General features: G+C 37.9%; 1 protein-coding gene across 1 annotated transcript in view; it reads right to left on the reverse strand.

Moving 5' to 3' along the window:
- The window catches only part of FRMPD2 (FERM and PDZ domain containing 2), a 70,024-nt gene that overhangs the window by 16,461 nt on the left and 30,836 nt on the right, over window positions 1-22,727 (reverse strand). The window contains exons 17-33 of the mRNA XM_058841390.1: window positions 20,200-20,410; window positions 19,211-19,314; window positions 18,101-18,199; window positions 17,226-17,333; window positions 16,976-17,092; window positions 16,278-16,513; window positions 15,620-15,724; window positions 14,592-14,685; window positions 14,031-14,116; window positions 13,691-13,838; window positions 12,459-12,673; window positions 11,502-11,600; window positions 9,980-10,344; window positions 7,274-7,475; window positions 6,240-6,398; window positions 5,425-5,599; window positions 352-438 (exon numbers count right to left, since the gene is read on the reverse strand). Coding sequence (XP_058697373.1) covers window positions 352-438; window positions 5,425-5,599; window positions 6,240-6,398; window positions 7,274-7,475; window positions 9,980-10,344; window positions 11,502-11,600; window positions 12,459-12,673; window positions 13,691-13,838; window positions 14,031-14,116; window positions 14,592-14,685; window positions 15,620-15,724; window positions 16,278-16,513; window positions 16,976-17,092; window positions 17,226-17,333; window positions 18,101-18,199; window positions 19,211-19,314; window positions 20,200-20,410 — 2,610 coding nt within the window. The remainder of the gene's footprint in view (window positions 1-351; window positions 439-5,424; window positions 5,600-6,239; window positions 6,399-7,273; window positions 7,476-9,979; window positions 10,345-11,501; window positions 11,601-12,458; window positions 12,674-13,690; window positions 13,839-14,030; window positions 14,117-14,591; window positions 14,686-15,619; window positions 15,725-16,277; window positions 16,514-16,975; window positions 17,093-17,225; window positions 17,334-18,100; window positions 18,200-19,210; window positions 19,315-20,199; window positions 20,411-22,727) is intronic.

Raw genomic sequence — 22,727 nt, forward strand, 5'->3', positions numbered from 1 at the left:
ACTCAAAACCTCATTCAGAGACATAATTAAACATTTTATATTTTATAGGTGAAATACACAATAAATCCTGTGCATTTATGTGGCTTAAAACTCCTGAAATGTGAACCACACTGTGAGTTTTTAGCTCCCTGTGAGAAGGTTCTAAAACAAGCTTTAAGAACTGCGTGCTACAGAGACACCAGATGGACAACAGTGATGTATAAATGTCCTCTGAAACTCTGAGGGAGACAGGTTTTTTATATAGAGTTAATCTTTCCCAGGAAATGCCATTATCATCTATAGACTTATATTCTTTCAAAGAGAAGGCACGCAATTTTACTAACCTTAACTGAAAAATGAAAAGTTCCTTACCATGTCGATGAAGCAGATGCTGTTCCTGAGAGTTCAGGTTTTCATCTGACAAGGAAATATTGGCTTTCTCTGTTTCAGCTGGTGGCCCTAAAAACATACACGTATGTTTGTTCTGACAGGCCTCCTGGTAAACTTCATGTACACATGGAATGTAAACTCCATGCTTAGGTTATAAAGCATCAATATCCAATATTGATACTATATTAAGCAGTGTGAGACCACTGCATGATTAAGTTTGCCAGTTTGCACAGAGATAAAAACATTTCAGTCATGAATTGCAGAGATACTGCATCTTAGCCATTGCTATTTTAAAAATTGTAACAACAGACACCAGACAATCTAGACATGTGGCAGTGATCAGGCAGATGAGGGAACACTCCCACCTCTATCAGCCCACTCCCCCCACCCCAGTTTTATGGTTTTGCTTTACCATTTTGGTGATCTTAGCTGTCTTCCACAAAATACTCTTAATGTGTGAATTATGGAAAATAGTGAATATCCTGTAGTTTAAAAAAAAGCTACCTGTTGCAATTGCAATTTTAGTATGTGTTGTAACTAAGCCTATAAAATCATGACTTGCTTTCTTAATAACGAATTATACAGATTTATCTTTAAATCTATCAGTGATGATAGCAAATGGAACACCAGATAAAAAATTACTATAGGTTTTTCCAAGTGCCTGTAAAAGGGAAGAATCATAAAATCATAGAGTGGTTTGGGTTGGAAAGGACCTTAAAGATCATCTGGTTCCCACCCTCTGCCATGGGCAGGGACACCTTTCACTCGACCAGGTTGCTCAAAGCCCCACCTAGCCTGGACCTGAATATTTTAAAGGATGAGGTGTCCACAACTTCTGGGCAACCTGTTTCAGTGTTGCATCACCCTCGCAGTAAAGAATTTCTCCCTACTATCTAATCTAAACCTTCTCTCTTTCGGTTTGATGCCATTCCCCCATGTCCTACAGCTACACACCTTTCTCTAAAGTTCCTCTCCAGCTCCCTTGTAGCCCCTTTAGGAACTGGAAGGTGCTGTAAGATCTCCCCAGAGTCTTCTCTTGTCCAGCCTGAACAACTCCAACTCTCCCAGCCTGCTTTAATAGGAGAGATGCTGCAGCCCTCTGACCATCTTTATGGCCTCCTCTTTAAATTGCTCCAACAGGTCCAAGTGCTTCTTCTGCTGGGGAGCACAGAGCTGCATGCAGCATTCCAGGTCAGGTCTCACAGAGCAGTGGGGCAGAATCTCCCTCCCTCAACCTGGGGGCCACACTGCTTTTGGTACAGCCCAGGACAGGCTGCCTGGGTGGTGATTGCACATTGCTCAGTCATGTTCAGCTTCTCATCAACCAACACCCTCAAGTCCTTCTCACGGCTGTTATCAATCCATTCTCTGCCCAGCCTGCATTCATGTTTGGGATTGCTCTTACCCATGTGCAGGACCTTACACATCTTGTTTTATGGGAGAGGCATGTAACTGTGCCAGTAGAGAGTTCATAACTCTATCAGAGGTGGATCAGGTACAGTTACCTATCTGAAGGTATCTTGAGAAATCTTGGAATCTGCAAAGCTCACACAAGGCTGTGTAAGCAAGGTTCTACCAGGGTTTACATTTGCTGTGCTTTAGTTCTTTTGTGTTAACTGAGAGCACACATAACTTTCTACATATCTTGTAGAAAATTGCTTCAGTTTATAGAAACAAACGCATGGCTATGTGTGTTAAAGTAGGAAATCATAACTAACTTGATTTGGAATAAGCTTTTCAGGTAACCATATGCCAGTATCCAGATGAGTGTAGGCATGTGAACAGTTGTGGTCCAGGGTTACTTTTTAAGGTTGTCTTTGCATGATTTAAAAAGAAAACAAACATTGAGATATCCAGTCAGGTAAATGAAACTGGGGTTAGGCCTGATTTAGTGCTGCAGCCAAGTGTGCATTGGACAGTACTACTTGTATAACTAACACCCTTTGTATGTGCTGACCTAGATGTGATACCTCTCCTTCCACCTGAGGGTGCAGGTGCAGCCTGTGCTTGCTGAGACTCCTTTTGCTGCTAGAGCAATTCTGGTCAAGTCTTTGTAGAGCAGACGATTACTGAAGTTTTGTATCAGTTAGAGTATCCAGTATCTCCCCTGATAAGAATGCTTTTATATTAACTTAGAGATATTAGTGCTGCCTGCTGATTTTATATAGTTTATTAATAGCAGTTTTAAAAGGTGGTCTAGATGATGAAGTAGTGGCTCATATTAAGTAGTGGCTCAAGAAGTGCTGGAAAACTACTTAGAGAGTAGTTTCAGTCAAAACAGATGTTGACACATGACCATATAAAATTCCTATTCAATAACAAATTAAAAAAATAGAAACTGAATATGTTACAAATTACTTTCTTTACAGAGAACTATACATTTTATTTCTGTCTTTAAACAGCTACCAAATTTTTTTCAGACCCTTAAAATGGGCATAACAGAAATACTGAATGCCAAGTTACAATTTATTAATAACTTAAATGCAATGAATCAATACCTTATGATTATTTTCAAAATCAGAAGCATGTTTTGAACTAAAATCCAAAAACATTAGCCTTACTTACTATTTTCCTGTTCTATAGGAACCACTGGATTGCCATTTCTGGGGGCAGAAAAAGTGAAATATGTGAGCCATTAAGCGCTGCATGCTTTGTAAAGCACATATGAAAATAATTTTTAGAAATTCGGTTGTCTAAATAGTAATTGTCCTTTCATGATTTTGTTAGTGGTGCTTTTCTAAAGAGAATTGATATCAATATATGAAAATATTTGACTGTAGTGAAACATTTTATTTAAATGTGTTGGGGGAAAAAATAAGCATGTTAAATCACCTGGCCCAATACAGAACTGCTTTCTGGTCCATTTTGAATTCAGCTTTGGTTACCCCCTGTATAAAGTGAGAATGCTCTTTTGTAACTTCCTTTACCCTATTTCTGTTTACCTCCTTAGTTTGTAAATTCTGACAATCAGGAGGTGCTGCCTAACTTGTTTTACAGCCAGATGTATAATGAGGTGGCAGTTCCTTCTGTGAGATAAGCACAAATTAATAAAACAGTGATGAAAGTTTGAACTGTATTAAGACAGCTGGTTTGCCATTCTGTCACATGCTCTGGTTATATAACTCAGTTACTCAGCTGCTTTGGGTTAATATTTTACCATTCCTCTGATATCTTTGGAAGCTATTTCTGCATCAGTCCAGGACCTGAGCTAGTGTGGTATCAGACTGCGGAACACAATGAATATATTCATTGTTCATCCATGAACTGATGAGTGAAATCCTTTATAGCCAATTATTGTTCAGGCCTGGAAAGACTTTCTGGTAATGCTGCAGGTTAAATGCTGCATTTTTAGTACCTTTCTAAAATGTTCGGCTGTTGGAATTATCTCAAAATTTCTGGTGATAAGTAATTTCTTGCTTGTAGCTGTGAATTTCAGATTGTAAGGGGAAAGTTGACACTTTGTGATGGAAATATAAATTTTACAAGACATATGAAAATGGTGCTGAGCCTCACTGTTAAAGGCTCCACATTTGGTTTTGGGTGATGAAATTTGATGACTTCTCATTTTTGTTGTATGAGTCTACTTTTACTCGCTGCAGTAGTTGTAATTACAAGTAGTTAAGCTATCTTATGAATGTTAGTTATCAAACAGAAACATTCAGAGCTTTGAGATAAAGTATTTTTCTGGTTTGTGTTGTCTGACTTGTTGATATAAAATTTCGAAACTTGCTTCAGCATTAGGATCAAGTATGCTCAGATTTACCTGGTGGCTTTGATTTGAACATTCTGGGTGGCAGCTTCACACACTCTCACTGCATCATCCAGGCTAATGCCCTCAGTGCACAGTCCACAGATGTAAACAATCTGATCTCGTGGCTGCAAACTGCCTTCCACACTGGCAGGAGAGCCAGGCACTATCTCTAGCACATAAATACCTTGTAACTTGCTTCCAGCTCCTCCTGTCAGCTTCAAGCCTAGAATAATGCAGAGAAAGCATCTTTTGTGGCAGAGTGTTTTGAATTTCACTGTCAGTGACTTAAAGTGGAATAAATGTGAGTCATTGAAAGATAGGCTGAAGAAATCACTGACATTATAAATAACAGTTTTGCTCCACTAAGATGGGGTGTATAAGCTGGACTGAAAAAGTGAAATGCCATTAGATGTTAAAAAAGTATGGAAAATTTTAAATGGTGATGTCCATCTCTGTGTTTCAGTGCTGCTGTAGTGCTTTATTTCACCTGATGTTCAGTAGTCATTGCAATAGGACGCTGCACAGCAGCAGCTCCCTCATTACCAGAATGTTTAAATGCCTTGCAGTCATCAGGGTGCCATTGGCAGTGGAGGCCAATGGAGGCTGAGGAGGTGCCTACACAGTGCAAACGACATTCAAGGAATCTCTGAACAAGCTAGTTCCTACCTGGAAACAGGATGTTGTACAAGAACAAATATAGCTATCCTGAGTCTACAGTTATATCTGTGTGCAGTACTCATAACGTGCTACAGAAATATCAAGATACTCACATTGTGGGGATTTCTTGTATCATTTGTATTGCTCAGTGTAGCTAAATCCTTGTGTCTGTGATGAATCAAAGATTCAAGTGGAGGCTTTTTGAATAGCAAACTGTAGTCTCAACCTGTGGCTCATCCTTCTTAAACTTTACCTTTTCTTCAGTTTTTTTCTTTCCCTCCAAATAGATCTTTATGTGTCTCTACAGGTAGTAGACATTATTTTCCAACTACCCAAAACTTATGTTTATCAGTAACATAAAACTATGAGACTAGAAATCTGGAAACTTCAGTTAATAGGATAGTAATGCAAAGATAATTTTTCCACCTATCTTCATTAGTCTAATAAGAGGTATTTGTCTTCCCTCATAGGTGTTGCCTGAAATAAAGCTCTCATTCCTTGGTCATGGGTGATCATGAAGAGCATAAAGGGGGTTTAAGTCAGTCCAAAAGTCAGTTTGGATCATACTGATTCAAGACCACACTTGCTTATGATTATCTTATGGCGTCATTCAGTCCAAAATAGAAAATACAGCATTTACTACACACCTAGCTGTCCATCGGCACCCTTTGTGAGAGTAATTTCAGGAATCTCATCTGGCCTAACTGGGGGACGTGGGTCACTGTCAGCACGACCAACCACAAGGTGCAGATCTGGAGGAGAACTTTGCAGTAAAGTCAGGACTTCATTGCATGGTAAAGATGTGACATCAGTTCCATTCACCTAAATGATAAACCAGTAAAATCATGTCATAGATCTCATTGACCATCATTTACTTCTCCCTCTACTCTGAACTTTGCATATGAACTGAAATTAGTTTTTACTTCCTTGTTGTTGCTTTGATGTGGTATTTAATATCAGTAAATTAAACAGTTAAGATTGCAGTAATATTTTTTTTTAACTTTCATGTTTCTGAATGCAGAGCTTTAATAAAAGTAGCTTTTTTTCACATTGAATCTCAAGATCTTGTTGAAAAAAAACAAGAGGATCTTATGCAACTTGAACATGAACCAGGCTGAGAAAATGGTTTTATTCTTACATTACAAAGGGCATAGTTCCTGCATCCTTTGTGTGTCACCTATCACCTTATTACATTAATTCAGTTTTTGGCATTTAATTGGGAAGGCATTTAATGTCTCACTTGTCTTGAATTGCTCCTAGATTCATGTTATTTGCCTGGCCATACAATCTATTCAGTCTGAAATTTATCAAACTGAGGTCAGCAGAATTAGATTTATTAGATTATTTATTTACATACCTAAATACGTGATAAATGGGTGATACCAAATGAAGAATGCCAAAACTAAATTAAATTGATCTGCAAATATTTTCTTCTCTGCATGAACTCAAACAAATACTGTACCATAATGATTCTGTCTCCCCTTCTCAATCTTCCATCAGAAAGGGCAGGATCATTCAAGATTTCATCAACGTACAGGCAGGTGTCCATTTTGTTAAGAACTACAGAGAATCCATAACCGTTGTTCTCTGACTTTGTCAAAGTCACAAAGATCTCCATTTCCTATTAAAACAAGCACAGTTGCTTCAGTAACATCTTCCATATTTTTATATGTAGGTAGGAATCAGATCCTCAGATGGTACAAGAGCGTGCAAAAGGTGTTCTGCCATATCCCAGAATTGTGGAGGTTCATGTGGATTGATTTATAGGGCCTAAGAAAGCAGAGAATGCCACCAGGACCTGGGATTAGGCATTTGGAATGTCTGAAGAAAGGCCTGGAGTCCTCTGGGCTGACAAGCATTGCGATAGCAGGGTGCAGAGATTACTGTTGTAACTGCTATGCTGTCCCACTGAAGGAAATGCCTGGAGCTAAATTTTGTCTGCAGTGTTCTCCAATTAGTAGGGACTCAGAGCTCATTAGTGTTGTCGGAATGCAAGATGTTCAGCATTTGGCAGGACTGAACCTTATATTTTGAATAGTAATTAGCACAAGGATCATACTTTCTTATCAGGACATTACAGCAATATCACTGTAACAAAGTGATTTTCTGCATGGCCTTGAAATATGGCAGAAAAAACTCAAGTAGCTGACTTAAATTAATTTTAGAAGCTGCTATAGAGCTTTTAGGCCTTTGTACACTGAGAATAATAATGTAGAATTTTGGAAAGTTGGAGAAATAGTAAGATGTCAAGAAAAAAGAAATAGCCTTAAGGCAAATGGTTAAGAATTCTGGAGAGCCAGGCATAGTGGAAGGTCTGGCTTATTTAAAGATTGTGGGTATTCAGGAAAGTAAAAAAAAAAAAAAAAAAGGCCATGTGGAAAAAGTGTAAATAGCATAGAAAATCAGTTAAAATTAATGTTTAAGACTTTAACATTCTTAAAATTGTCTCTTTTCCCTTGTATTCTACTTGTTGGAAATTTGGTGCCCATCACATACCTGAGCGCAATCTTCATTTTCTTCCTTCGCTTCCTCTGGTTCCTCCAAGTCTTCCCATTCATTGTCACTGCCATGTGGCTCTCTGTCAGGCAGGGATGATGATGATGATGAGGGACCACAAACACGTGGCTGTGGGGTCGCAGTGGTTGCAGAGACTGTCTCAGAGCTTCCTCCTCGTGGAAGTGGGGTCAGAGGCATTGAGCTGACAGTGAGATACTCTTCATCAATAGGGGTTAGAGAGAGAGTTTCAGGCATACATTTTGTGTTCGATTGGTCATCATGACTCTTATTAAATACACGGCTGGAAAATAAAAAGATTGCAGTGCTGGGGTTTTCCTCCATATGCTTTATTAGATGGCCGCTGAAAAGTCCACTGCTTATGTATTACCTTATTTTCATTTGAACTGAATTACTAGTTATGGTATTGACTTGCTGTCTGAATCCTCCAATGGTAGTATAAAAACAAATAAGTAATCAATATTTTGCTAAGCTACTTGAAAGATTGAAATTTTTTCATTATTTACCTTCGCAAAATCTTGTACTTTTTAAATTTTTTAAAGGCATTAATTAGTACTTTGGTTACGTCTCAAAAAGAGTAATTGGACAAAGCCCGGACCATTAATCATTTCATCTTCCATAAAGAAATTAATTAACTTTTCTGGTAAGCAGTATGGACATTAAAATACCACTACAATTTTTATATTAGCATTTTTCTGAAAAAAGGAATGCCAGCCACATTTCTGGTTTCTACAGGTCTTTCCTTGGTAACTGGGTACAAATCAAAAACATGAAATATGAAGTGGTTCCTGTCTCTTCATGAAAAGTAGATGTCCTTACTCCTCCTTGCAAGCTTGACTTTATTCTTATGCCTGCCTTGAAGCATATGAGTTCTCAAAAAAATGTCAATGGACTTATTAAATTAATTGAATTTAAGTTATTGTTGTTTGTATTCCACTATATTGCAGACAAAGTATTCAGCACTTTTGATGTTCAAGCCCAAACAGTAATCATACATGCTGTGTTTAATAGTTTTGACTGTTAGCCTTTATGAACCCTAGTAGACAACTGTGGCATTGTCTCCCAAAAATTTACCATTAAAGCTCATAAAAATGCTGGAAACACATTTTTTTTAAAAGTCTGTTTTCTTCATATCAATCCTTATTGAAATATTGCTAACCTCATGCATCTTAAAAACACCTAAAATGGCATTCATATCTCAGTCAGCCAGGATCTTTTGCTCTTTGATAGAAGTGAACTGTCCATCATCTCCCAAGGAAACACAGACAACTAAAATGAAAACAAATTTCCCATCCTGTATGGGATCACAGAAGATCTCCATAAAAGTCATACCAGAAAATTTATACATCTGCATGAAATGTTTTGAGCAATCTGGAGAAATTTCTTCATTAATCAAAAGGAAGTCTTTTATTAATGCCATTTCCTTTTGTGTGGTTTTAGCTGGAAGGATTTACATTGCGATTGTGTTTAAAATATTGTTTAAAATGCATGGCATCCTAAATTTCTCTGTCTGCCTTTTAAAAATGCAAAAGCGTTTACTAATACTAAATGATACTGAAAATATATCAAACAAAAATATTTCAGAACTTCCTTCTTGGAAAGAATCCAAAACTTTTCTTGAAATTGATATTTTCCCACAATAAACTTAGTTTTGTTGAATCTGTATTATCTCTTGGCAAATATGTTTGCTGCAGACATATTTCTGCTGGTTTAGCTCTCAGAAGCAGAGAAGCAGATAATTAAGTGGAGCATCATTCATGAATCAAGTGAAGCTTCTGCACTCAACAAAGAGAAGCTAAAAGGATGAAATGCCATTGTGATCCCACTTGACCTGCAGTGTCAGGTAGTGCTGTCACTCACCAGACACTGGACTGTTTGGGGATGTGCCTCATGAGTGCCAAAAGTAGCAAAATTGTTTCAAGTGACTGTTTGGAGAAATAAAAATTAGTTTCTCAATAAAATTACTATAGCTGTAAGTTAAAGGCCTCTAGAATACTTTCAATTTGTCATTGCATCAATCCTTTGTGTTCTGATAATTTACACTTTTTTGCACTGGGAAAGAAAATGGAATTGATTGTCTTCTGTGCGACTGTCTGATATATCCAAAGAAGTGTAAAAGGAGACTGAGTCCATTTGCACTATATTTTATTGTGTAATTCCTCTGGCTCAGGGGTTCTATTGGTTTCTTAACACCAGAAAACAGATTTTTTTTTTTTTTTCTCCTTGATCACAGTTTGTCTTCTGAGGTGTTTTTATTTCCTATGAAAAAATTTGAAATTAAGAGATCACACAATAAGAAAAAAATTTGTTGCCTATTTAGGTCAACTGTGAAAAAAAATGAAAGTAAAATCATATAATCATTACAAAATTATTTGTTTCCGGTTTAGGTGAACATTAGTCTTTTCACTCATTTCAAATGGTAACCACCTTCATCTGAACAGCATAAATGATTACAGTGGTGCAGAAGTCTTAGAAGTATCTTGCAATGCAGACTTATGCAAAATTCTAATAAGATGAGAGTGAATAGGGAAAGCAGATTAGGCGAGTCAGAATAAGATGATAAAACAAAATCTTCAGTGATCAGGAGTGATTAGAGGCAGAGAGCCCTGTATTTAAACCTAAGTAATTAACTTTCAAAGTTCTAAGAGTCAAAGGAAAGGCTTCAGAAGAGATTTTGGTATTCCCTACCTTTTGACCTGTCCAAATTCACATGGTGAGTAGCAGTTCTGCTTCACTTCCTCCTCTAGAGAGTGGAAGACTTCAGATCTGGAAGCTTCTTGATGAATCTTCCAAAGATGCTTATAGAAACTCTCTCTGGAAGCTGGGAGTTTCTGTACGGGTTTCTCTTGAAACTCAGCTTCCTGCTCATCGTAAGCTGAGCTGTCGTCCTCAGGAGGCTCACTGAAATCTTCTCCCCCTGGAGAATCGAGGCAGTCTTCGAGGTCTGGAGAGGTGCTACCTTCGTCACTGGTGGATTGATCCATACTGTTTCCTGCCTCTGTGCTGCCTGGCATTTCTGCCACAAAGTCCTTAATTGGAGACGGTGCTGGAGTCTATCAAAAAACCAGAAACATTAGTGTAACTCCTTTTTAATCTCCCATCTTTTTTCTTTCAAGAGCAAAATATTTTGAAAAGGCAATATTAACAAGCTTCTGAATGGGAAAATACAAAATGGTATCTGGAAGGAAGGAGAAATCAAAGGTACTTTCTTACCAAATAACTCTTTTGTCTTAATTCTTATTTTTTATGTCTACAAGAGTTACAATCAAAACTACTACACCAGATCACTTTTCCCAATTAATTAATTGCTAGATGTTATTTTTTAATACTTTTGTTCATATCATGCCTCAATGTTGTGTCTATGTTCTCTTCAATCCACAGAAGTAGCTCCCAGACTTGACTCCTGTCAAGGCTGACCATAGAAATCAGCCAAGGGCACACTGCAGCAGAGCAGCAGGAATCAGTTTGTTATCTGGAGATAGTTATGTCTGTCATTTCTGTCTCCCTGTGGATGGCTATAAATCCCAGTGGGAGGGGAACCATGAGTGGGCTGTACTGAATGGAGCAAGAGTAGTGCAAATGCATATTCCTTCTAAGAGTAGTTGTTATGTGTCCGTGAGTTGTGTTCAAGAAGCAGCAGTAATAATGCTAGTACATCTAATGGCAGTGTTTTAGTCTCTGCAGTGTCTACGGCTTGGGAGAATCTTTTGTTTGTTTGCATTTTATTTTTACTTAGCAGATTCTGCTAAGTATCAATAAGAACCTGAATAACCAGTTGAAATCATTATTTCATTTATGTAACTTCATTAGGAGATAGTCTGGATAGGAAAAATTCTTTATTCTGACTTTGGGGAGTTAAAATAGCTGCATTTGAGAATATTCTGGCTGAGGATCTGGTAGAGCATTTTTAGAAGCACCACTAGAAGACCTGCTTGGGTAAGTGCTGTCTCACTCCAATAATAGTACAGCAACTCAAAAGTTTTTGGACTGGGATAAATATATTTCAGGTCTGCCAGATTTGTATTATTTTGGTTGCTAAGAAAATATCAGTTGAACTCTGCAGGTTGAGTTGAAATCAGGAAGGGAAAGAAATGGAGTAGAGAGGGCCTTGGAGAAGAGGGAAAGTTGCCTTGTTCAAGACTGCATAGAAAATGTAGTAGTGTCTTTCCAGGCTTACAGAAGCAAGTTTCTGTCAGAAGCTTTGCCTTACCAAAGCAGTCTGCTCTATTTCTGGAAGAACACCTTTTGGTGGTCTGCAAAGTAGCAGTGTAACTTCTCGAGGAGCTCCTCTTAACAAATGCAGGACATCCTAAACAGAAAGAAGGAATGTTATATTTCTGATGGAATACAGTATATTATACATGTCATTTTACCAAGTGAGATGGAGAAAACTTTTATTGTGGATGCTACATTTCTGGTATTTGTGCCTCTCAGCAGTGTCTGAAGGCCAATATTCACCACTGAAGGATTGTCATACAAATGGGCCATAGTTTATATGTGAACTTATATCTAAAGTAAAGTCAGTTCTGTTTACAAACTTGTTTCACCATCAGGTACATAGGTTTAGGTTAATTAATTTTCTTTTCTTGAAGAAAAAACCAGAATTTTCAGGCAAATTCATTCAAACCACATGTGGCAGTAACACATCTTTGTTTAATTATTTCAGCATAGCTTCCCAAACTGCCATATTCCAATGAAAAAAATAAATCCACATGTGGGGAATTACCATTTAATTTCTTCATTGAATATGGAATTTCTTATTCCAGGCTAAAAATTTACACAGGACCTACCACTCCTGATAGAAATTTGAATCTGGGGCATTATATTTAGCATGACATTACAAAGCACAAATGACCACAGGGGGAAAATTGTTCCAATCATGCATAACAGCAACAAAGATTCCAACTAATTAACAACTGGTGTGCATCTAACAATAGAATTAATACATTAGTGGTAGAAACTTATAAATTAAATAGCAGAAGAAATTCGCTGTCAGAATTCATTTAGAAAGGAAATTCTACATAGGAGTTCTAGAGAAGAATCCTACATAGAAATCAGATTAATTATATGCAGATTCTGCCTCCCTCTGGTAATAATTAAGTTTCAATGCATTGTCTTTATTAACCTGTTACCCAGATGGAGCCCCAGTAATGATACTTCCTGCTACCTGATACAGGAGCCCTTTGAGAGGTTTCCCATTCACAGTTAAAATGACATCTCCAACTTCAATTTCTCCATTCTCTTCAGCTGGCTGCCCTGGAAACAGTCTTTTGATCCTGACAATAGCTCCTCCAAGGTGTTCACAAGCATCTCCTTCCATCTGCAGAACACTAAATCCAAGGCCTCCAGAGTTCTTGGTTAATTTCACTTCAAATGTGTTATCTGCTCAAATCAGAGATTGGAAGAAAAGTGGGAATGAGTGGTAACCCCTGAGGAGCCAGTATAAACTATACACTCAGAAGATTTTTTCCCTGCATGCTGCAGAGATAGATCTACCGATACTAAAGTCAAAAGAAGGTTTAGGTGTTCCTTTATCTTTGAAGGTCTTTGAAATCTCACAATCAGAAGAGGGAGAACAGGAATCTATTCCACCATGTGTTCATAATCTGGTACAAGCCAGCAAAGGAAAAAGTTTTTTGTACTGACATAAAGAGATTCACATGCTATCTTTTTCTTACATTCTTCTGTAAGTGTTGCATAGATTTTGACTATTATGTAGCTGCCCAGTGTTAGTTTAGGTCTTGCACTAACCAGCCTAAGCTAGAAATAGAGCTACTGCTCTTTCCAAGAATCAAGAATGAGAGATCAGGCCTTTCCCAAACACTATGCTTGTAGTTGAATTCCAGTATAGAGGAGTAACTGCCCCATGGAAAAGCATGGTTCAGACTTAGTGTTTATGAGACAGCCTTCAGTAAAAGATACAGCATTTATTTGTTGGCTAAATTCTGTGTAAGTGATCTCTAAATCTTCTGCTCTTAAGAAATTAAGTGATGGCAGTCTCCAGTTTACTCCAACTTCATCACTGTCACAGCATCAGCAGTTGTGCTGATAAGGCTCTTCTTGGGTAACAGCCTGGCCACATCCACACAGCTGCTTCCTACCCAGCAGTGCTGTGGACTACAGACAGGGGTGTCCCCTTGCCAGTCCAGTCTCACAAAGGCTGAAAGACACAGTATTTATGCCTAGGATAAATTCAGCTATATCTAGCCACTGTGACTTTATGAACATCAGAAGTATTTTGTTCAAAATTGATTTTTGATGATATTAATATTGAACATTATCATTTTATTCAGTATACAGTTTTCCTTCCAACCCACAGAAATTTCATAGAATTATTTTCATTCATTCCTTTCCTGCACATTGTAGGAAGTCACCCTGAGTTTCTTCTTTGTCACTTACCATCTGTCAAAAAGCAGCAGTCCTTGGTACCATCTGTGAGGGGTGTTGCCACAGAAACAACTGCACATTGGTCCTCCTTTCTGCCATTAGCAGTCAAACATGGCTCTGCCAGTTGGTAGTTTCTCCTTTCTAGAACCAGTTTGGCAATCTAAACCAGTGATTAACAGGTTCCAGTTACACAGGACACAGTGAGACCTAAGTCTTTCTACTTTTCTATTTAGAGGAATGGGGTAGGAGCAGAGGCGGGGTGATTCTTTCAGCCAAACTTGGGTACTTGTGCTTCATACTAAATCCAGTTTAGTCTACTGGGTATCTTATGGATCTCTTCTGCTGTACAAACCTGGCCAGATTTCTTAAGGTGTTCCACAGCCTGTTTGTGGGTGATGCCACAGAGGCTGATGCCATCCACTTCCAGCAGACGATCACCTGAGGTAAAAAAAACCAAAGAACAACAAAGAACATCAAGTTGCTTTGATGTTCAGGTTCAGAGGGTGTAAACTTTGAGGCTGCCCATGTTACAACAGATCCTAATGCTTACATGTGTCAAATTAATATTAATTCATAGGAAAGCAATACCGCTTGCTGTACAGCATTCTATAACTAGCAGCTAAAACATTCCAGAGTATTCTGTAAGTTAATGCAGTGATAGCATCTGGTTGTCACAGTAACAATGATGTCAGAATCATTAGCCTGATAGCAGCTACAGAGGGCAACTGTACAATGTTGGTGTGAGGCTTCTGTTTTTTCAGTGGGATCCCTACATGTAGTACAAGGACAGGCTAAGGAATGATGGACAATATATTACATTTCACAGTTATAACATGTCCAATCCTAAATGTGTTTCATTGTCCACACTAACACTGAGTTCTGCAGCTCAGGGTTTTATTGCCAGACATGTTACCTATCTTTATTTGTCCGTCCTTATCTGCTGGTCCCCTGGGAATAATTGACTTCACATATATCCCACCATGACGCACACTGGTGTTAATTCCACCCTGCAAAACATGCCCACATATTAGAGTCTTCATATAATCTTCCTGTGGTAAAAATCAAAGCAATTTACACATGCATTGCAAAGTAACTGCTTCAGGAATTACTTTCTTCTTTAAATATTGGAAAAAAGGGAAAGAGGATATTACTCCAAAACCCAATTTAGTTGTAATATACTTCCATAGGCACAAATCTTATTTTATTTTCTCAGGAAAATGCAATGTATTTCTATGTGACTATATAAAAATATTTACTCAACATTCATACATTTTTTCTTATGCTCACATAAAATGGTCTTGCATCTTTCAGTTATCCTCTAGCCCAGCTTCTAAGCTGTGCAATATCCATTCTTCAATTATTAATCTTTCAGACAACATATCAAGCATGGACCTGAACTTGGACACTCGGAGAAATTCCAGATTAACCTAACAATCATTGTCTGTCCATCTACATCCCCTAGCCAAATTCAGATGAAAAAAATGGCCTTTTTTCTTCTGCAGGCAATGAAATGGCTGTTGCTTCCCATTTCATTTCAGCAAAGACTGTAAAGACATCTCAGTCTGGAGGAATAAATTAAACTTAAATAGCTAGGATAAGGACTTGTTATCCAAATGTGGCAGACATTTTTCATTGTTACCTTCTCTTGTCCTCCCTGACCAAACCCTGCTTTCAGGGGTAGATCTTGTTCCCAAATTGAGTAAGGACAAAAGGGGCTTGTACTGCCAAGTGCTTTGTGCCAGGACACTTCTCTCACAGATGGTGTGGGTAAGAACCAGGGAATGAGTAGAGACAGTACTTCATGCATTCTATGTCAATCAGTTGGACACTTAGGTTTAAAATGTGCCATGATAACAATTTCTGTTATCAGCCTATCTTATGTCTTTGCTCTCAGTCAGGTAACAATTTTACAGGCAATTAAAGATTAACAGTAACACTTGCAGTCACGCTGATTCCAAAAGTCCCATCTTCTTTAACAAGTTCCACTGTGTAGATTTCCTTTGAGTTGGTTTCTGATGAAGATGCTAAGTGGGAAGAATCAGCTGCCTGTCTCAAAAACAAAAACTTTAATGAGATTACAGCATCTTGGTTTAAAAAGAAAGAGTTGGGGGGGGAGGGGGGAGAAGGAATTTAAAAAAAAAAAGAAGACAGCAGGTTTGATCCTACTGTCACTGTAAACCTGGAGTGGTACCTTTTATAGCCCTGAGTTATTGGAAGCTTATGCTAATGCTACTCAAAATGCAATCTCTCTAAATGCACATAACCTAAGTATACGTAGGGAGGATGTCTAAAAGTAGGAAATTAGACATGGCATGTTCTGTGACTGGTTTGAAAACTTAAAGATTGCAAGAAAACATTCATAATTTTGTTCCTCCACTGGAAAAGGAAGGAGAATTTTAAAACATTTTGCAGAACAGTTTCCCCATTTATTCACATATTCCAGACACGTCTATCATTTTGACATTTTCAATGTAATTTATTTAAAGGTTTTCTATTTCTTTTTCTTCACAGTTACCTTTCCTTCTACATGTATCTGGTATGTTGTTATATGCTGTGTGCTCAGTATAACATTACTGAGCAGCATCAAAATCTCAGTTACCTCTACATCCAGGCTATCAGCTGAAGGAACTGGAATCCTAGGGCCCGATTTTGATGCTAAATTCCAAGAGAGAGTCTTCTCAAGTTCGTCTATATTTGTGTCCTGTTCTTTGAGGAGAGCTGTATGACAATCCTGAATCTTTTTTCTCCCATTGTCTACACAGGAGATCTCAGATCCACTAGTGCTGTTTCCTCTTGATAGATTCTTGTCTTCATTTAATCCTTCTTCATACACGTCTGTAAAGCCATACCAAAATAAGACATTGTTGAATACAAATAGCAAGTAAACTTATAGAAAAATATTGTTATAAACCATCACAAGAGGACAAAGTAACTTTCTATTTCAACTGATCGTTAAATCAGATCTATAAAATGAGTTGTCATTGTAAAATGGAGCACTGCTATTGTAAGTGTTCAGAAATGTGTTTGCTTCCTCACTGCAGACCACTATGACTCTCTGTCAGAGAAGGAAATGCCAGAAGTCCTTTAGTGCTCAGCAAGGCAGCCCATAATAGATTTTTTCACACTGATGTAGCAGAGACATCACATGATACCTCCTAGAAGTCGACTATTTTAGTGTATGGTTGTTCTAACTGGCATTCAGTAGCAGGAAGGTAGTACTACATCCCAGTGCCTAACATGAGTGTCCTGAGTTAACTGTTAGCATCCCAGAGCCAGCAGAGGCATTTGCCTTTATACCTTTGGGTTGAGAGATGATGAGCTCCACTTCATCAGGAGAATTCTGTATTATTTTAACTGCAGTATTAAATGAAACACCCTCAAGACTGATATTATTCACAGAGATGAGTCGTCCTCCTTAAAAAAAAAATAAATAAAGGCAAGAGAAAGCACATCTAAATAAGGAAATACATCCAGAGTAGCTAACTTTATATAACATAGCTAAACTATGCAAGTATTTTAATTCTAATTAAAAACTACGGAAAATGACCTGGTTTGATATTTCCAGCTCTGTCTGCAGGTCCCCCAGGGATAATTGAAGCGATAAAGATACCAAGGTCTAATTTTCCTACATTTTCTCCTCCAATAATTACAAAACCTGCAAAAATGAGATAGCATGAGAGTGCAAACAGTGGCAGTATTAAAAAAGATTAATCTTAGGAGCACAAAAGGTTCTTACTCCAATGCAGAAGTTTCGTACATGATCTTAGGGATGGGGAGCTTTGATTTACAGGGAATCAAGGTCTTGACTTGGGAGAGATTTAAACTTATATCATAATTAAAGTGTGCTGGTGTCTCTGGTCACTATTTAGATATAATTTCCCAATAACAATAACAATTTTTTTCCTGGCTTGGTAACCTAACTACTTACTTGCAGGAGTAATGAACTAGATAGACCTGCAGCATTTAACACCCACTAGAACCAGATACAGTGTGATTAAGTTATTAGATAACAAAAATATTATCCAAGTAACAAACCAAAAGTTGAGAAACATTTATGTTAAGCTGGTGTAAACATTTTCTGCCCTCACAGGAACCACCTGTAAGGTCTAAGAGAAATAAAATCTGTACGTGTGTACTTCACAATCAAAACTAAAACCATGTTTCTTTCATTCTACTCTTAGCACTTGGTACCTTTGGTGTCTGTGACCTTAGTTAATCCTCTGAAAATATAATGCTCTTGATTTATGTGCTTAGTTCTTTTCAGTTCTGGAAATTCTGAGTCTTTCACAAAGATTGCTACTCTTACTCTAAATGAACTAAAGGAGTTTACAGTCCTGCTCAGCCTGAATCAGCTAGCATCAGTGTTAACACAAGGATCTGATGGTCCCAGTAACAAACATAATATTTATGTTCATTACTTACCAAATCCATTCTTAGGGTCACGTTTTAGGCTGACACAAATGATTTCTCTTTCTAGACCACTTAGCAAAACTTCCTTTTGCATGGCAGGTGATCCAGGTGCTGCAGAAACAAAACCGCTAGAATAAATGCAGATTGATGCATTTATAGACAGTATATTCCTGTATTATGAAAACTGGAGCTTCAAAAATTAATATATATTTATCCTTGATTTCAACATTACTCTTACTTTTGAATCAATGTAATTCTGGAAGGAAGCTCAAACAAGTGTTCAGAAGTTTTTATTCTTTACAGGGCTGTGCAAGCTCTTCCTACAATGTTCCTTTCTGGGAGAATATATATTTTTCTGCAATGTTTTTATTAAGATTAGAATATTTAAAGAGTCAGGTATGTAGTGTCCACTGAACCTGAGGGTGATTTGGACACAAAATCTTCGGTGGCCTCTAGCCTTAGGCCCTGTGGGCCCTTTTGGCTCTGAAGGTGCAATCCAACCAACATCGATTGCAGTGATGACTATTTAACATTGAGCAATAGTCATAGTGTGTTTTAAGTACTGCTCTAATTTTTAAATAGACTAACCAGATAATCACAGCTTCATATTCCATAGTTTGGCTCCCCATGTGCATGCAGTCTGGCTTCTGATAGAAAACCAGATATCCAGTCCTTATTCCAGGAAGTGTCATGCAAGTGCAAGAGCAGAGGAAAGACCTGGAGCCTATGCTGACTCATTCATTAATTATTGAGTTGTAGATCTCAGTATCAAACCAAACAGTGCCTTTGAGAACGGGGATATTGCTACATGCCAGAGTCTCTGAGTGTGCTGAACTCCATCTCTGTAGAGCATTAGGCACTATAGAGCATTAGAGCATTATAGAATATATATATATATATAGCATATAGAATAATTTTATCACAACATCCCTTACCACTGAACCTGATGCAAAGTGGGAGTTAAGGGGAAGAAAACAGTTTGTCTTGCTGAACTCTGGATTAATTTCCAGGACTATAAAAAAGGATAGTCTTTAATTTATAAGTAAAGTATGTATTGGTCTCCTTCTATTGAAACAATAAACATGGAAGGACACTATCTCTCATTATGATTATTATACTCACCACTGATTGTGTTCTGAGTTGAATGGATTGAGAGGAAGTCATAACTCCTTTGCTTTCCATTCAAATTGATGTGCATTTCTGACTGGGATAGCCCTGATACAGATCTGCATGACAGGAAAGGGACACTGTTACAATAAAAAATCAGCAATGGTATTTAGCACTCTTCATTGTCATTAGTCTGTCAGAGCCAAGTTGGGAACACACGGGTTTATAGCCTTTCAATGAGTGTTCTGATTTCTGGGACATATTTCATTTTAGGGGAGAGGTAGTTTATCCTTGCCAACATTTCCTTCCAAATAACAGCTGTCATTAGACCACTCATGTCATGACTGATGCCTCCTGTGTTTTGCTCTGAGCTGACTGCAAGTATCAAGAAACACTGCATAGCTTCACCATGATTCATTTAACCCTGCTATCCATTTAGACAAAACCATCTCTGAAAGTTTTTCTGGTAGTTCATGTTCTCCTTGACTCTATTCCAACCCTTAGTATTCTAAAAGGCACTAGAATTCATCAAAGGCCTTGAAGCTGTGCAGCTACAGTAACCACCTATACAGGTGAATGCACCGAAACAAAGAGGGTGAAGTTCTTGCACTGTTCCCTATGATTTGCACATTTAGACATGGAGGCCAGCTAAGTAATGATCTCTGCATTCTTGATCAAAACCGGCTTCTGATGGTTTTTTACTTCACATACTGTAATTTCCAGTGAAGATACGCAGACATTAAATATATTACATTTCTTCTCCCTCATTTTTTAGTACCCCATAACCCAATTAGTGGTTTCTTCTTGAGTCTGCTACAAATTTAAATGTCACTCTTTTTCAAGTTCTTCTCTGTTAGCCAATTAACTTGCTGCCTGCATTTGCACTACTACTGGTACTATGGAGCCCCAGACCTTTTGGTGTGACCACAATAAGAACTTAAAAAAAAAAATAAGTTTATGTCTGAGTCTTCTTACACATGTTCAGAGAGAAAAAGCAAACCTACCTGCCAAGATTGATTTTATCTCTAGTCCTGTTGTTGGTTTCCACACTGAGGTTATCACAAGATTTGCTCATCATCCCAGCAGAAAGGTTTTCCAGGTTTGCTCCATAAAGCACATTCTCTGACCGAGACAGTCTCTGAATAAGGGCAAGGTGTTCATGCTGAGCTGCATATGCAGAATTTGATTTGTCTATTTCCAGAAATTTACTGTCCTCTGAATGAGAAGCAGGGGGGAAGAAGAAACAAATACAAATCCATTGATATTATCACATTTTTTTAAGCTCAAAGGAAATTTAAATAAAATATTTTGAATATGCCAGAAAAAAATACTGACACTACAGATGTATTTGTTCTTTTATCCTTGTGGACATCTAGGCCTTGGGGTGAATAGAAGGAGTTTTCTTTCATAAAAAGTATATGCTGCATTTAGGTTTAATTTCTGTGAATTATACTACAAGTGCACTTTCCACAAAGACAGGTGAAATGTGCAACCCTATATAATTTAAACCTGAATATTTCTGTAAAGTGTATTTTGTAAATGATTGGTGTATGAGAAACATCTGTCTTTCAGAGTCTGAATTATCTAGGTTGGTAATTTCTCATCCTTCACAGGCCTTCCACTCCAGTATATTTATATCAAAGACAGGAACTCTAGGAAATATTCTCTCCAAAGTTCAGGGGAACACCAAGGAACTGAGTCATTTGCACAAGTGAAGTCAAATGGAGATCATCTTGGTGGCAATACTTGCTATCCAGTTTTCTACCTTTCTGTGCTTAATGACACCTGGGCTCTGCTATATACAAATCTGTCCTCTTCTGAAACAAGGTGGTGCTGAAAGAGACATTAATTTATTTAGGTTCTCAGTGGGTGGGCTGGAGAGGGGACTTGGAGGATGGAGAGACAGCAGGCAATTGCAGACACACAGGAAAATAAAATCTTGACTTGATACAGGCTAGCATAAACATGAACTTAAATTCTGCTTCTACATTCCAGCTAAAGTGCTGTGTGTTTTTCTAACAAATGGTAGCCTGAATACAACTTTCTAAAACACTACTCTGCAGAATTAAATCTAGGTTCCCTCTTTCCTCAGACTTTGATTAGAGGCATTTCTTAAGGCATCAGAAGGCTTAACTATCCAGAGTATTAGCTCAGCCTGGGAGTTGCCACGGTGATTCTGAAGTAGAGGGTTGCTTCAAGCTTTGAAGTGATGGTGACTATAAATCTGAGCAGTGCATCAAAAGCAGAAACATGCAGAAAGAGTCTCATAATCTCTTACAGACTCACTGTGGTGAGTGGTGGCAAAGGCAGAATTTTGAACTACTGTCTGTCACTGCCTTACTAAGTTTTTTTTCTGGGACAGCAAGCACACCCTGAAGCCCAGAATCTGCAGTCACGTGGCTTGTGTAAGTCTGCCTTGTTTCAGTGACTTGGTGTACTTGTAATCAGCACTTGGGTTATAATTTTCTTAGTTCTCAATAACTGTATTCTGTTATATATGGAATGTAATTTTTTTTTTTTAAGATAAATTACCACAAGCAAATGTGACACAGGCAACTGTAAGATGCACTATTAGCACTCATTTTAATGCAATAAAGAACAATCCCACCAAGTTATGTTAGAAGCTGGAGATGTCAAGCAACAAACATTTAGGTTCAAGATGCCTTGAACCTAAATGCCATCCTATGTCTTTTTTCCATGATAACAATTTAGTGCAAAAATTTCAACTTTCATTAAATAATTTAGTGGTAAGGAGACAATATATCAATCATCCTGTTGGATGTCATGGTAGTATTTGTTGCCAACACTTTTATGGTTTTACTACAGAAAGGAGCATCCCAGAAGATAAGGCATGACATTTGATTCTCCTGCAGTGACTCACCAGGTCAAACACTCAGGGGTTGTAAATGATCATGGTTCTGTTAAAGGCAGTGGATGAGCTAGTGAAAACTCGTGTTGCTCCACTGAAGTAAAGAGTGATGATGGTTGTCAGCTTAGGCTCTTATTTTTTATGTGCCTCAGTTTCCCCATAACAATCCTCACCCATCTTTACAGAACATGCTGACAACTATGGGTGAGATGTGCTATGTACTTGCCCTGGATGGAGCAGCATTTTGTCTTAGAAACTATGGCAAATTTTAAGCCTGAGGAGCTGCCATTCATATCTTCCACAGACATGGCAAAATCTAAGAGCTGCTAGCAGCTATACAGTTAAGTGACTATGACTTACATGCCTTTAGTGGTTTAGTTGTTTTGTCCTGGGACTGAACCATTGGGTTGCATCCCTCTCTTATGCAAAATAACTAAGTTCAGCTCCAGCATGTCTGGGCACTATTATAGTTTTAATTTTTGTGGAACATTTTTCAGGTTACATTTGGGGTAGGTCTGATATATTTCTGCAGAATTTTCAGCAGCAGAATTCTCCTGAAGGGAAGTGAAATCATGCTTATTTCTTTTTTAAATCTGAGTTCAGCTACATAGTTGTTCTAGTCAGAGAATCTCTCTTCACCCCCTCCACATGCCTACTAACATA

This window comes from Poecile atricapillus, chromosome 6 (genome assembly GCF_030490865.1).
Source record: "Poecile atricapillus isolate bPoeAtr1 chromosome 6, bPoeAtr1.hap1, whole genome shotgun sequence".
Lineage (NCBI taxonomy): Eukaryota > Metazoa > Chordata > Aves > Passeriformes > Paridae > Poecile > Poecile atricapillus.